The sequence below is a fragment of the Schistocerca piceifrons genome, chromosome 3, assembly GCF_021461385.2.
Source record: "Schistocerca piceifrons isolate TAMUIC-IGC-003096 chromosome 3, iqSchPice1.1, whole genome shotgun sequence".
Lineage (NCBI taxonomy): Eukaryota > Metazoa > Arthropoda > Insecta > Orthoptera > Acrididae > Schistocerca > Schistocerca piceifrons.
In genome coordinates, this window is record NC_060140.1 from 521,541,698 (window position 1) to 521,556,733 (window position 15,036).

General features: G+C 42.2%; 1 protein-coding gene across 1 annotated transcript in view; it reads left to right on the forward strand.

Moving 5' to 3' along the window:
- The window catches only part of LOC124789608 (low-density lipoprotein receptor-related protein 4), a 618,985-nt gene that overhangs the window by 487,252 nt on the left and 116,697 nt on the right, over positions 1–15,036 (forward strand). Inside the window, exon 21 of the mRNA XM_047257023.1 lies at positions 6,834–6,967. Coding sequence (XP_047112979.1) covers positions 6,834–6,967 — 134 coding nt within the window. The remainder of the gene's footprint in view (positions 1–6,833; positions 6,968–15,036) is intronic.

Consider the following 15,036-nt stretch of genomic DNA (forward strand, 5'->3'; position numbering starts at 1 on the left):
GGGTAACCAGCATGGGCGAGAGAGGCGTTGGCGCCATTCAGGGAACAGTGATGGTCACTGAGTCATGTGGCTGGCGCGCAAGAGAGGGGGAATGTTTATCAACACGTGGGGCAGCTGCCTGTGCAGTGGTCATGGTCATATCATGTGCATGACTGTCATTAGAAGCACTGTTTGAAACACATGGCACTGAACATCGCGAGTGTGTCAGGGGTGCGATGTCTACCGGATGCAAATCGTCACACGCAATTAATGTTTTTGGACTAACCTGCTGAGTGTCCGAGCTGGTGTCTGCTGGAGAAACATGATTAGGTGGAGGCACTGTGGACTGCAGTTTCAGCAGCGAGGTACGAACCACAACGAGCTCATTGTAAGTGTGTGCTATTCATTGTTTCAGCTCATTGTTTTCCCAGCAGAGTTGTGCACCCGTGAGAGGGAAGCACTCGCGTACTAAGTCACATGTTGCAAGAGAAACAGAATGTGGAACATAAGTGCGGGTGCACGGTATCTGAGTATTAGTGGGATGATGTAGCACTGAGCCTGAACCACGTTTGAAGAGAGTTTGTAATGTGAAAAAAAATCCATACCAAGAATTGGTTCGTTGATGTTGGTGATGTAGGAAGTCCACAGAAAACACAGAGGAGAAACATGATTAGGTGGAGGCACTGTGGACTGCAGTTTCAGCAGCGAGGTACGAACCACAACGAGCTCATTGTAAGTGTGTGCTATTCATTGTTTCAGCTCATTGTTTTCCCAGCAGAGTTGTGCACCCGTGAGAGGGAAGCACTCGCGTACTAAGTCACATGTTGCAAGAGAAACAGAATGTGGAACATAAGTGCGGGTGCACGGTATCTGAGTATTAGTGGGATGATGTAGCACTGAGCCTGAACCACGTTTGAAGAGAGTTTGTAATGTGAAAAAAAATCCATACCAAGAATTGGTTCGTTGATGTTGGTGATGTAGGAAGTCCACAGAAAACACAGAGGAGGAGATAGGTGCACCATAACGTTGACAGAGCCTAAGGTTTGTAACATTGTTGCGTTGACATCTTGTAGAAGTGATCTCATCAGTGAAAAGGTGGGAGGAGCCAACAATGTGGGTGTGATAGACATGTCGGTGCCTGTGTCGAATAGGAAGATGAGCCTTTGAAATGTCGGTCACATATAAATGACCACTCGGCTGGGTGGACGAGTGGATGGAGTGCAATGTGTGAGGACGCCTGTGAGGTTCCCCGCAGGACATGGCGTCTTCTAGATCCTGTGGTCAGTGTTTGGGTGCTGGCAAGGTAATCAACACTTTTTGGCAGCATCGCCAAAAATCTTGTGGTACCAACAATATGGATGAACCGGATGTGATGGTCATGGCGAATGTGGCAGGGGAGGAGGCTTGTCCTCATTGATTTGTTCCGGGACGGCCAGTAAACAGGAGCAGTTGTGCCAAACAGTGGTGGGTGGTGTGTTGGTCGGTGGTGTTGTAGCAGTGCATACAGCTGGTCTGTGATGCGAAGACAAGAGCTGATTGACTTGAAGTACTGCGGTAGCAGGTGAATCTGTAGGTTGGTAGACAACTTGGCAGACTGTACTGCCCACTGAGTAATGTCCAGCATCATATGTTCACTCACAAGTAATTGAAGGCGGCGCCAGAGTTGTGATGAAGTTCGGTCCCCCAGGTGCTCCTCGTACAAGATCTTGATGATTAATTCTTGTGATGAGCAGGCAAGTCGGTTCAATATTGTTTTCTTTGCGAACTCCTACTTTGGTGGAGTTGGTGGCAAGAGGAGTAGATCACAAATTAAGTCTGAGTGATCATGGAGGTGTGTGACGAGACATAGGAATTTAGAGTTGTCATTGGACACATGTGTAACTTGAACAGATGCTCCACAAGCGCAAACCATGATATGGGGTTGTCCTCCTATAAAGGGGGTAGCTTTGGCATATGGCCGGGTGGGGGGGGGGGGGGGGGACGAAGGTGCCTCTGGTGTATCTTGGAAGGCCTGCCGGTCCGTGGTAGGAGGGGTTGTACTGCAGCCTGGCACCATAGGCATTGGTGTGTTATTTATTGGCAAGCATGTCTGAAGCAATGGCGGGTTGCATTGTCCTTGACGTGTCGTGAAAACACAATGTGGCTGACATGGTCAGTACCGTAGGAGTGGAAACAAATGGTTGTGCAACACGTGTGGCAGTCCTGTAAACTGGACCGGAGGTTAGAGGTACAGATTTGAAATTGTCCACTTCAGAAATCATGTGGAAGGCTGGCGCGGAAGACACAGGCAGAACTGTGGGACAGGCGAGCGGCTGAACGGTTGGAATCAGGGCCTCCCACACATTTTGGGGGGGGGGGGGGGGGAGGGGGGGAGCTTGGTGCTTCATGTGACAACAGTGTGAGTTTTCTGTGCACTTCGGGAACACACCCCATGTGGTCAGACTATAAATCACCAGTGAAACTTGCTGAAGATCACATTGTTGCAGTAAAACGTTCCTGTAAGCCAAAGCGCCGTAAGATGTGCTTGAGCCCACATGGTCAAAAAACTGAGCAATAGGTCTGGTGGGTGAGCAAGAGTAATTTGGTGCATGAAAATGTCCATCATTAGTTTGTAAGTGAGGCAAAACCGGAATAGGTTGATAGCATGTGCGTTTTGCACAAATGGCGGCACTGCACACGGCACGACTGTAACTGACGTTGCAGCCCGTTGAGAGTCAAAGTATGTGTGTGAATGTAAATCACTTTGAACATTACATGATCGATCAGTAGTTACATAGTTCTGAAAATTATCCGCTTCACATTTCACATATTGGCGAGCACAGCCCGGTGACACAAAACCTGAGCCCATTGTTTGAGTTAACGGTGTAGCACTAGACCATTGTATAACAACAAAGTTTAAGGTTAACTTGGTTGGAGATTGCGAATCACTGTCAATTAGTGGAGAGCTGGCCATTAGTGAAGGATTGGAATGGCTTGGTTGTCGTAGTAGGGCCTCCAAATCTTCAAACAAAGTGTTGGGGGCAGTAGCCATGGCATCGTGTGCATAACCTGTTGATTTACAACACCCGGTGCGGAAGTCACGGAAGACGTAGAAACTTCTGGATCACCAGTATGGGAACGGGATACGATTATTGGACAGATGCAATAACTATCCCCATTAAATTCCACATAGAGATATATTTCATAGTTAGTCATAAACGTGTACACAGCTTGAGATACAGAACAGAACCAAAAACTAACATGGAGGCTCAGCAGACAATAAAGAGTCCAAAGATGGTGTTAATTGAGGTTGATATGACCTATCGACACCACAGTGTATTGCACAGGACAGAGGTTTGCATGGGCGCATGAGGATCACCATTACTTACCTAAATGATAGCGAAAGGTTCCCTGACCTGATGAGTGTACATATTCATCCCCACAAATGGCTTGGTTTGAAAGCATGACAGAGCAGGGTACAAGGTAGCCTGGTATGGTGTCCTCATATGGGGAATGTTGATATAGCATCCACAGCATTCACCATAAATGAATTTAAACACCAGATAGCAGATCATGTGGACATGTTTCTTCATCTTGGGCACCCAACTGGAATTTTTTATTTTCAGTGAAACATTGTGACATTTAAGTGACTATAAAGGTATATGCCTGAACACAATGATATTAAGTAAATATTGGATGTTGTCATGAGTGATATGTGTGTGTTTCATTGTGCTCCATGGCCTGAGTTGTGACAACTACAGAGCAGTAATGGAACATCTTTCATTTGTGATTTCCTCCATTGTATAAATGGTAGCCCTGGAATCTCAGTATTTATTCCAGTTTCCATTGGTTTTCCAACAACTGCTTGGTACTTAATTTAAAAAAAAAAAAAAAAAAAACACCTTCTTAAATTTTCATACCCGTGGAGAAATTCATACCAGCATCCTATCAATTCAGTGAAATGTCAAGTGACACATTGTACGCACTAAGAGCAAATTTAATTTTAATTTTATTTGATTTTGATATGTGTTCTGTTGATACATTTGAGAAATACTTTGTTATGATAAGGAAGAAGTAAGTCTTACAGGCTAGAATGACAATGATGTGACAAAAATGTATAATAGAAAAGTGTATATAATTATGTAGTAATAATTAAACTAGTAGTGCATTTGAAATACCAGGAGCAGTTTTACAGTGCTACACCATTATAGACCTTAACTTGAATTATTATGCTAATATATATTGTTCAGCTGAATATTAGAATTTGAGTTACTAAGTCAAACAATGGAAACTCCAGACTGGCATAACAACATGGAATATAGGTTGCTACTGATCACATAGAGAAGGTGTTGAGTTACAGACAGGCACAATGAAAAGGACTGCTAAAAAAGTTAAGCTTTCGGGTAAAGCCCTTCTCCCAAAGTAGAAAAAATGCACCAGTTCAGACTTGCACAACTCAAACCCACATGGCCACTGTTTCCAGGCACTGTGGTCCAACTGCTGCAGCATCTGATGTAATCAACAATCTGCTGGTGTGTGTGATAGGGGTAAGGAGGAGGCATGAGATGGGAAGGGGTAGGAATAGTAGGTTAGGGGTTGGGGAAGACCCTGTCCTGCTTTTAAGAGCGTACAGGGATGTGGTGGGAACAGTATAGGGCTGTTAGGTACAGTGTCAAGGAAACAAAGAGGGGAGAGGAAAGAAGTAGAGAAGAGTAAAAGAGTAGTGGGTGCATTGGCAGAATAGAACTGCATGTAGTGCTGGAAACAGAACAGAGAGGGGATAGGTAAGTAAATGACAGGAACTAGTCAAGGTTGAGGCCAGGAGGGTTACAGGAACACAAGATATGTTTTAACAAGAGTTCTCACCTGCCCAATTCAGAAAATCTGGTGTTGGTAGGAGATGGTGCAGGCTTTGAAGCGGTCATTGAATCGAAGCACATTATGTTAGGTGGCATGTTCAGCAACTATGTGGTCCAGCTGTCTCTTGGCTACAGTTCGGTAGTGGCCATTCATGCAGATGGGCAGCTTGTAGGTTGTCACCATGCATAGAAAGCAGCACGATGCTTGTAGCTTAGTTTGGAGACAACATGGCTGCTTACAGAGATGGCCCTACCTTTGATGGGGTAGGAAATGCTTGAGCAGGACTCAAGTAGGTGTTTTAGTGGGAGGATGTATGAGACAGGCCTTCCATTTAGGCCTGTTGCGGGGCTATGATCCATGAGACAAGGGTTTGGGAGTGCCACTCCCACTGCCATCTATTCCAGTCCTTTCACAGGCATTCTGACAACATGTACCCTGGCCGACGGATTGGAGAACGTGGTCTACCTGCAGGGCCCACCTGGTCATCAGACCTAATCCTGTAGATTTATATCTATGGTGGCACATAAAAGAAGTCATGTGTGAACAGCCCGTCCCATACATGCAGATGCTGAAACAATGTATTCATGCTGCCTTTGATGGCATTTGGTGATAGTTTCGCACTTTAAAACATGTGCATCAGTCACTATTGCATCATGTTTGTGCATCATAGAAGCCATTGGAGGCCATTACTAACATTTTGTGTAATGGTCATCTCAGCACAACATGTCATGTATTGTATTGTACTGTACAGGCATGATGAATTAATAAATGCCCTTTAACATAGACACCATGCATATTTAGCTATATGTCCATATTACCTTTTTTACTACTAACCCTCTCAGGGATTGTTACATACAGTTTGTTCCTATTTAGAAAAATCATTCTGTTAATATGGGAACCAGAAAGGCAATGTACAATGCAAAGCCGACAGATACCAGCAGAGTTCTCTTCCAAAAATCATTTATTCGTCCACTCTGCCATCTCTGTGTTTCTGGAAATGTCAGAATGTGATAGAAGGAACATAACCAAATTTAATCGAAATATGATCATACAGTGCCAGAGTATGAGTCAGGAACTGCTAAATTTCTGTGTTCAAACACTGTGAAACTGTTACTTTAAAATTGTAAAATTCAAATGGACAATAGCATATCAACACAAATAATCAATATTGTGTCACTATAATAAGTTTGGACATAAAATTTTCTTATGCTTCAGGATTTTATACAGATGTGTTTAAGTGAATATGAATTCCCTAACAGTAAAAATCAGTTTTCTGCTGGGTGTAAAGAATAATGGAAAAGCAGATTCAGAATATGTTTCATTAAATAAACCACAGCTCTGAGTCTTATAGAAAAATACAGGTTGTAACTATCTTACTCAGAAGCTTGTCTGTCTCTGTAAGTGGGAGTGGGTAGATATAATCAATACTAGTAATGAGTAATTACTGTATTGGCATGTACTGATGTATGCATAAAAGTCCAGCCTTGATTTGTATTCCCACGTTTGAATAAATTGTTTCATCTCAGACTTATCATGTAAAAACATCTACCATCAAATCATACCATAATGTTCTTATCCACTGCAGCATAATATGTACATATGACACAAAAAATGATTCAGAGAACAAATAAGGAAATAAATAAGAAATATGAAAGTTAATGTTCCCCTAAGATTCATATCAATTTGTCTTCCAGACTTAATCCATAAAAATTGAAATGTAATGCCATTTTAAGTAAACTCAGCTGAAAGTAAACACCCAGTTTGTAAGATATTGACTTCTCTGGAGAAAAAGAAAGCCATGTTATGTCCAAACTACCAGAAAAGAAATACCCTACTTGACACAGTCATATGATATGCAGTAATGACTTTAAGTTATGTCCCAACATAAAATTATCTAGAACAAAAACATTAGATGCAAGAGTCTCCATTTTAAAGCAAGTGTTTAGTAATAATACAATATGTTCATTCATTGTGTTACAGTTTTCACAGAATGCTTGCATTAATAATTGTTTTAGGTGAGATATATTGGACAGATACTGCAGAAGATGTAATCCAAAAAGCTACTCTTGATGGAAGACGAATTGAGACCGTTATATATGATGGTCTGGAGACAGCAGATGGCATAGTCATTGACTCAACAGGAAGGAAGGTAAATAGTTAATTTGCAAAGCATTCTGGTAATTCACACAACCATTCTTTTTTTTCAGATTATTAAGGGATCCAATTTTTGGGTTATTGTTGATTCTTTTACTTTTGGGGTATTTCAGAATGTGATGTAATGTTCTAAATTTGTCATCCCAAGATGTAATTTAATGCAAGACTGATACTTGTTACTAAAATAAATTGTGCCTGGTTAAGTAAGAGGCATATCTCAAAAAGTAAACAACTGCCTAGAAAAGGTCACAAAAGATATGGATCAAATATTTATTCCACTCATTTTTCTACATAGTTCCCATAACTCTGCTTACAGTATTGATATCATGAAACATGGGTTTTGTAAGTGACTGTTTGAAAAGTTCTGATCGGATAGTTCTCAGTCATCAAGATAGCGGAGATGACAGCATGTGGATGTATAGTGTCACATCAGTTTACAACCTAATTGATTCTGAATTGCATCTTTCAGTTTCAAAAGTGTGGGGAAATCTGGTCATATACTCACTGGAGAACAGAATTATTCAGCAGTGTTTTGTAAGACTGAGGTTTTATTACATGATATACTAATGCAAGAGATATAAACAACAGTACATGAGAACAAGATGGAGCTGACTAATGTCCTACCAAGGAGCTTAGGCTAAAGCTGCAGAGACTATTGATGTTGTAACTGTCGATAGTCGCCATAAATATATGTTAAATGATGGAAATATACAATGCAATACAATGATGTGAAATGATGCAGCACACAGACACATTTAAAAGTAGACTATGCTACGAGATGGATTCCTTCTTCAGATGTAGAAAACCAAAAACACACACACATATTCATATATGCCTAACTCTCACATACATGGCCACTGACTAAAATTTTCTCAGTTAATATACAGTGTCAAGAATAAAATCCCAAGCTTGTGATGACTTCCCCACCAATAGAGGGAAAAGTCTGCCTATTATGAAACAGACCAATTTCCCACCTATATGGCAAAAGGATGGCATCTGATAGATGACCTGCAGCACCACCTCTCATATCAAGTGATTTCTGCAGCTTCTTTAATCACATAATCCCAATAGTTTGAAGTATGAGCCAGAAGTGTCATATGAAGCCAAAAGTGTCATATGAGTATGCTCAAACATAATATTTTGTTCACTAGACTGTGCTCTGCCACTATTGATTTGTCAGATTTCCTGTGCTTGAGGTGAAATCAAACAATGAAAAGTCCAGGTTGGAAAAATCAACAATATTACAAAGAGGATAGATTGCTATTAACCATACAGATGAGATATTGAGTTGCAGACATGCACAACAAACAACTAAAAGACTGTTACACATTGAGGTTTTGGCCAGAAAGAAAACACACACACACATTCACAAGCACACCTCATGCATACATGGCCACTATCTCCTGCTACTCCAGACAGAATGCTGAGGGGACATCATTTGTAGCCAAACATTACACAGAAAAAGAAGTCATGTAGTTTATCACCTGATATGATTGGTGGTACTGCAAGTGACACCCCACAGTGAGCAAAACTGTAATCTGTGGATTCTGGTTGGAAAACACAGAGATAGCAGTCATGTGTGCGTGAGGTGTCCTTGCTTGCATGAATGTGTGTGTGTTTCCTTTCTGAAGGAGGCTTTGACCTAAAAACCAATGCCTAACAGTCTTTTTGTTGTACCTGTCTGCAACTCAATGTGTCATCTTTATGGTGAGTAGAAATCTATACTTTTCATAATATTTGAGGCAAGTCTTGCACTGCTGCAAGTCAGCCACAAATTAAATGTGTGTGACGTGTGTGTGCTGGCAACTTATTTCATCATGGCTTTTCTTCTTACCCTCATTTACACAATAAACAGTGGCATAAAGGGAACAAGAACATTTATCATGAGGAATTGATACATTTATGACTTATTTTCCGGCCAGACAACAATGGCCTCAACGCTGTCCAGGAATCACAAGGGAAAGTGGATGTGCCGGCCTGACCAATCTGGCATGGCGGCTGTGGCCCAAGTGGGCTGGAAGGCTGCTGGGTGGTCATACTGGATGGGGTAAGCAGGTGGTCGGGTAGAGGTGCCTCGGAGGCATCCTCAAATAAAAAATAAGGTTTGACTCGATCAATAAAGACTGTGCTGCATTTATTATTGAGCAGGATGTCTAAGATCTTGTCAGTGCTTGAGAGGATGTGGTGGGGTCTGGTGTAAGACAGCACGAGGTCTGGTTGCACACCATCCCAATGGAGCATCACATGGGAGCTGTCTGTCAATTCCTTGTACACGAAGGACAGACACATGCCATGGTGTGATGCTGGTTGAGGTTGCAATTGTTTGGTGTGGTCCCTGAGTTGTGCTATAAAATCTGATTGCTGAAACACATCCCCTGACAGAGAACTTGACTTCATAAATTCTCCTGGTAGCCGCAGTGCTCTCTGTAAACAAGCTCCACAGGTGACACATCGAGATCCAGTTTGTTTACTGATCATAAGCCAAACCACACAAGAGGCAAAGCCATGGTCGCTTAACATTATAACACATTAGTGCTGCTTTGAGTGAGCAGTGCCACCTCTCTACCGTACCATTGCTCACACGATGATAGCCAGTGGTTGGATGGTCGTAGTCACTGCAGAATTTGCTAATCTGTGCAAAGATTGTGGACTCAAATTAGTGTCCCCCTGTCCATCGTGATGTGGAGTGGGCACCCAATTCACATGACCCACTGAGATAAGAATGCTGTCACCAGAGTCTCGGTGGAAGTATTTTTTTGGAAATTGCCTCTAGCCAGCGTGTGAATCAGTCCATGATTGTCAGCAAGTAATGTTTTCTGTCTGATAGCAACAAAGGTCCCACAACATCCACATGGATGTGGGTGAACCTTCCAGTAGTGTCTGGAAAGTCACCAATGGGTGCATGAACATGCCAGTTGACTTTACTGTGTTGGAAAGCAATGCATGTATGTGTCCATTGTCAGCAATCATTTCAAAGTCCTGGCCAAGTGTACCCCAAGATGACAAGCTTCACAAACCCTCTGACTCTGGGGTGGCAGAGGTTGTGAAGAGCATGAAGGATGTGTTTATGCTAGCTCATTGGTACATAAGAGTGGTTTTCTGCCCATTGAAGTGTCACAGTGTAGCTGAAAATTGGTGTGTGGTGCATGAACAAGTTCAGGTTGCAGTCCAGTCTGAGTATTGTGCAGCATGTTGCACAGTTCCTCATCTGTTTGCTGTCCATCACGTAAGTGAGTAAAATCAATTTTCTCAGTGACTGCGCTAATGCGAAAGAAGCAGTCTACTATTACACTGTTGAGGCCGCAGATGTAAATTGGTAGTAAATTATGCAATGTACTCCAGTGATTCAGTTTTCTGGGAGAACAGTTTTACTGTTTTGCCAATATGTGAATGTGAGTGGCTTTTGGTCAGTGAATATAGTGACTGTTCTTGCCTCTAGTTGGACAAGAAAGTATTTGACTGCTGCTAGATAGCCAACAGTTCACGATCATATTCACTTCATCGCTGTTGCAGTTGCATTAACTTAGGATTAGATTAGATTCAGTTTTCGTTCCATAGACCCAAAAAATGAGATGATTCTTGTGGGTGTGGAACATGTCAGAAAAGGAAGCGAGAGGTTGCCAGTTCCCATTGACATATTGTTGCAGTGCCGCTCTGATTGCTTTCTGACTGGTGTTGACTAAAAGTGCCTGGGGGGCATCCATTTCAGTTGTGCAAGTAGTGCAGCTTCAGTGAGGGTCTTTCGTACCATTTAAAATGCATTTGTCATTGTTGGAGTCCACTGTAACAATGCTTTATCTTTTGCATTAGGACCGGCCAGCACAGCTGTGAGTGGTTCCTGCAAAGTAGCAGTGTGCGATGGGTGGAATCTGTAGAAATTAGACATGCCAAGGAACCTGCACAGCTATTTTGCTGTCACTGGATGAGGAATATTTAACACAGCCTTTGCTTTATCAGGGAATGGATGCCACTCTTCCACAGAAACACGATGGTCCAAAAAGTCACTCATGGTCATCTGAATGCCCTTTTTGACATGTTCAGGATGATACCATACATGCTGAAGCACTCAAAGACCTCAGTCAAGTGTCGGCGTTGCAATTCTGGAGTGTCGGGGTAGATGAGAATGTCTTTAAGGTATGCAAAACACTGTGGCATGCCCCGTAGGACAGAATCAATAAACCTTTGCCATGTTTGGGCTGCATTATGGAGGCCAAAGGTCATAAATAGGCTCTCAGATAGACCAAAAGCTGTGATTATCACTGTCTTTGGCACGTCTTCCTCTGCTACCAGAATCTGTATGTAAGCTTTGGCACAGTCAGTGAAACTATATACTTGCTTTCCACTCAAAACATGATTATGATCTTTGAGTTGCAGATCCGGGTATCAGTCAGGAATGTTTCAAGCACTCAGGGCATAATAATTGCCATATGATCTTCATTCAACTTTCTTCTTAGGGTCAAGAACCAGCAGGGATGGCCTAGATGGACATGTAAGGCCTTTTGCGAGCATAGCATGAAACTCAGATTTGGTGATAGCATATCTGTCTGGAGCTAAGTGTTTAGCTCTACATGAAACCGAAGGGCCAGCTGTGGTATTGTGAGTGCAAGAAACTGGTCGAGCTGTCTGGCGTACTTGTCTGCCATCATCTGGATGAGTTTGACATCAGAGCTGACCATGTGGCATTGGTAACTAGTCACTGATAACCCGGTGATTGTATCTCGGAGACAGGCATTGGTGACTTTGGGCAGCAGGTGATTGTGGGCAAGCAGGTCCGCAGCAATAATTGGTTCCACGACGTCTATTCCAATGAGTTTCCAGACTATACCGCAGTGTAGCTCCAGATCTAATTCCATGTACTGTGTACTCCAAGTCAGAATGTCTGAATTGTCGGCCATTGATAGCTTGAAGGTGGTGACCAGGCGATATTTGTGTGTCCTGTCCCTTGGCAGAATACTCAGATCGAAGCCGGTGCATGTCAAAAATTTATGGTCCCACTTGCACTCTTTTAAGAACAGGTGGGTAGAGGCACAGGTAGGCACGCCGACTTCTGCTTGCCATTTGGTATTTCTGTACTCACAGGGTAAAATACATTTATGGGCTTGATCTCTTAAATGTATGTCATCCATTGGCATGTTATCTTAATGTAGTGTATTGCTTGCAGAGCAGCTCCATGATCGCCATCAGTAATTGTCCTTAGTACCACATTCAGCAAGCAGCTAGCTCAGTTGTTTGGTCAAGGCTTCAACATAGTTACATAAGCCATCATTCAGTTGTTGCTCCAGTGCTGTTACCTTCCGGGATAGTCTGTCATAACTGGGTCGCACATCTACTGAGGTATTTCCATACATTACCACATTACTGCCAAGTTGAAGTCAGAGGCAGGCATGATAGCATCTTGGATATGGTCAGCTATGGTAGCTGTGTCATCCAAGGGGCATATCTGTCTGTGTCACTATTATGGCTTTGACTTGTACCGGCTGTCTGCTGCTCCACAGGGTATACAACAACATGTCAGAAACTGTATTTGCATCCACTTTCCATCGCAAGTTGCATAATTACTGTGAATGCTTTTTATCGCCAATGTCTTAATGCATAAGTATTTGGCATACTCTTTCCTCTTGTAAAGCAGAAACATGACATACATGCTGACCTCCGGTGGGGAAGTAATAATGTCTTGGAGTTACACTGCAAATTGGTGTTCCAATTGGCTCTCTATGAGTGCAAAATCTGTGGAATCCGCATTCACTCCAGAGCATTGGATGTTTGCGTCCACTTGCATGAACCATAAGGTGGGATTCATCAGCCAGAAGGGCAGAAGTCACATCGTGAATCTCGAAATGTTACAGGTGTTCTCATCCACCACTCTCACACTGCCAGGAAATGTCCTTCATTGCTATTGTAATCGTTTGAGCATGATCATGTTGGGGTCACCATTGAGGCAAGTCTTGCACTGCTGCAAATTGACCACAAATTAAAAGCATGTTATGTGTCTGAGCGATAACAGAAAAGAGTGCTGGCAACTTATTTCATTTTAGCAATTCTTCTTACTCTCATCTATACAAGAAACAGTGATGTAAAGGGAACAAGAACATTTATTGCAGTGATTCGATACATTTATGACTTATCATCAATCCCCATAACAAGAGAGAAATTGACCACAGTTTAAATCACCGACCTTCACTGTGATGCTCTTTGCACCATGGAGTAAGCACAGAGGCAATGCTCCGCGGCATGTACACGCAGACCTCTCTGACTGAAACTGGTAAATAGCAGATCGCACCCATTGCATACACACTCTGTACTGGTCGCACATATTGAACAGTGGCAAATCCAAGATGGAATAATGACAGTACTATGAAAAGGATAAATTGCTTCTCACCATATAGAGGAGGTGTTGAGTTGCAACCAGGCACAACAAAAAGACTGCTGTACAATTAAGCTATTGGCTAAGATGACGTTCTTCCAAATTAGGAAACACTTACACAGAAGCACAACACACACACACATGACCACTGTGTCTGGCCACTGGGCCAGAGAAAGTGGTCATGTGTGTGTGAGTTGTGGCAGTGTGAATGTGTGTGTGTTTTCCACTTTAGAAGAAGGCCTTTTGGCTGAAAGCTGGCCACTAAGGCCAGGGGCAGTGGTCATTTGTGTGTGAGTTGTGTTAGTATGAACGTATGTGTGTTTCCTACTGTAGATTGAGAGTTAAATGTAGAGCAGTTGTTTCAACATGCCTATCTGCAATTCAGCATATTCTCTATATGGTGGGTAACAATCTGTCTTTTCATAATATTGGTGTACTTAATGTGACATTGATGTTCAATACAGCATAAGTAACAGCCTGTATAGACTGCCGCATGTAATTGCAGCCACACTCACAAAGAATTTCATAAATTTTGGGTACTCTTAGGCCAGAGTTATCATTAACTAGTTGCAACATTTCTTTTTTAATTTTTTCAGATGGCAGAAAGACCTGTCTGACACCTTGCCTGTATGGGACTCTACCTATTTTGCTCCTTGTTACACCACAGAATGGAACCCATGCTATGCGTTGGTCCTCCTGGCATGGTTGAACTGGAGTGTGCTTTGGTGTGCTTGACAGAGTTTACATACTGTCATGGACTAAATACCCATTCTTAAAGAGAGCAGGGGTCGTCTTCCGAGGCCTGGCCTCAATGTCCCATTCCTGCCCTCCTACTGCCAAGGGAAGGAAAGGGGTTAGATAGGATCTAGAGAACTTTATTGGATCAAATTTGTTGGTTTATAAGTTTTTTTATTTTTTATTTATTTATTTATTGTTCCGTGGGACCACATTTAGGAGAAGTCTCCATGGTCATGGAACGAGTCAATACATGAAATTATAACACGATTGTAGAAACACATAAAATGAAACAAGTCGTTAGTTTAAATAAAGAAAATCAAGAATGTAACACTGGAATTTGCTTAATTTTTTATCTCTTCCAGGAGCTCCTCGACAGAATAGAAGGAGTGAGCCATGAGGAAACTCTTCAGTTTAGACTTAAAAGTGTTTGGGCTACTGCTAAGATTTTTGAGTTCTTGTGGTAGCTTATTGAAAATGGATGCAGCAGAATACTGCACTCCTTTCTGCACAAGAGTCAAGGAAGTGCATTCCACATGCAGATTTGATTTCTGCCTAGTATTAACTGAGTGAAAGCTGCTAACTCTTGGGAATAAGCTAATATTGCTAACAACAAACGACATTAAAGAAAATACATACTGTGAGGGCAATGTCAAAATTCCCAGACTATTGAATAGGGGTCGACAAGAGGTTTTCGAACTTACACCATACATAGCTCGAACAGCCCGTTTTTGAGCCAAAAATACCCTTTTTGAATCAGAAGAATTACCCCAAAAAATTATACCATATGACATAAGCGTATGAAAATATGCGAAGTATACTACTTTTCGTGTTGAAATGTCACTTATTTCAGATACTGTTCTAATGGTAAATAAAGCGGCATTTAGTTTCTGAACAAGATCCTGAACATGGGCTTTCCACAACAGCTTACTATCTATCCGTACGCCTAGGAACTTGAACTGTTC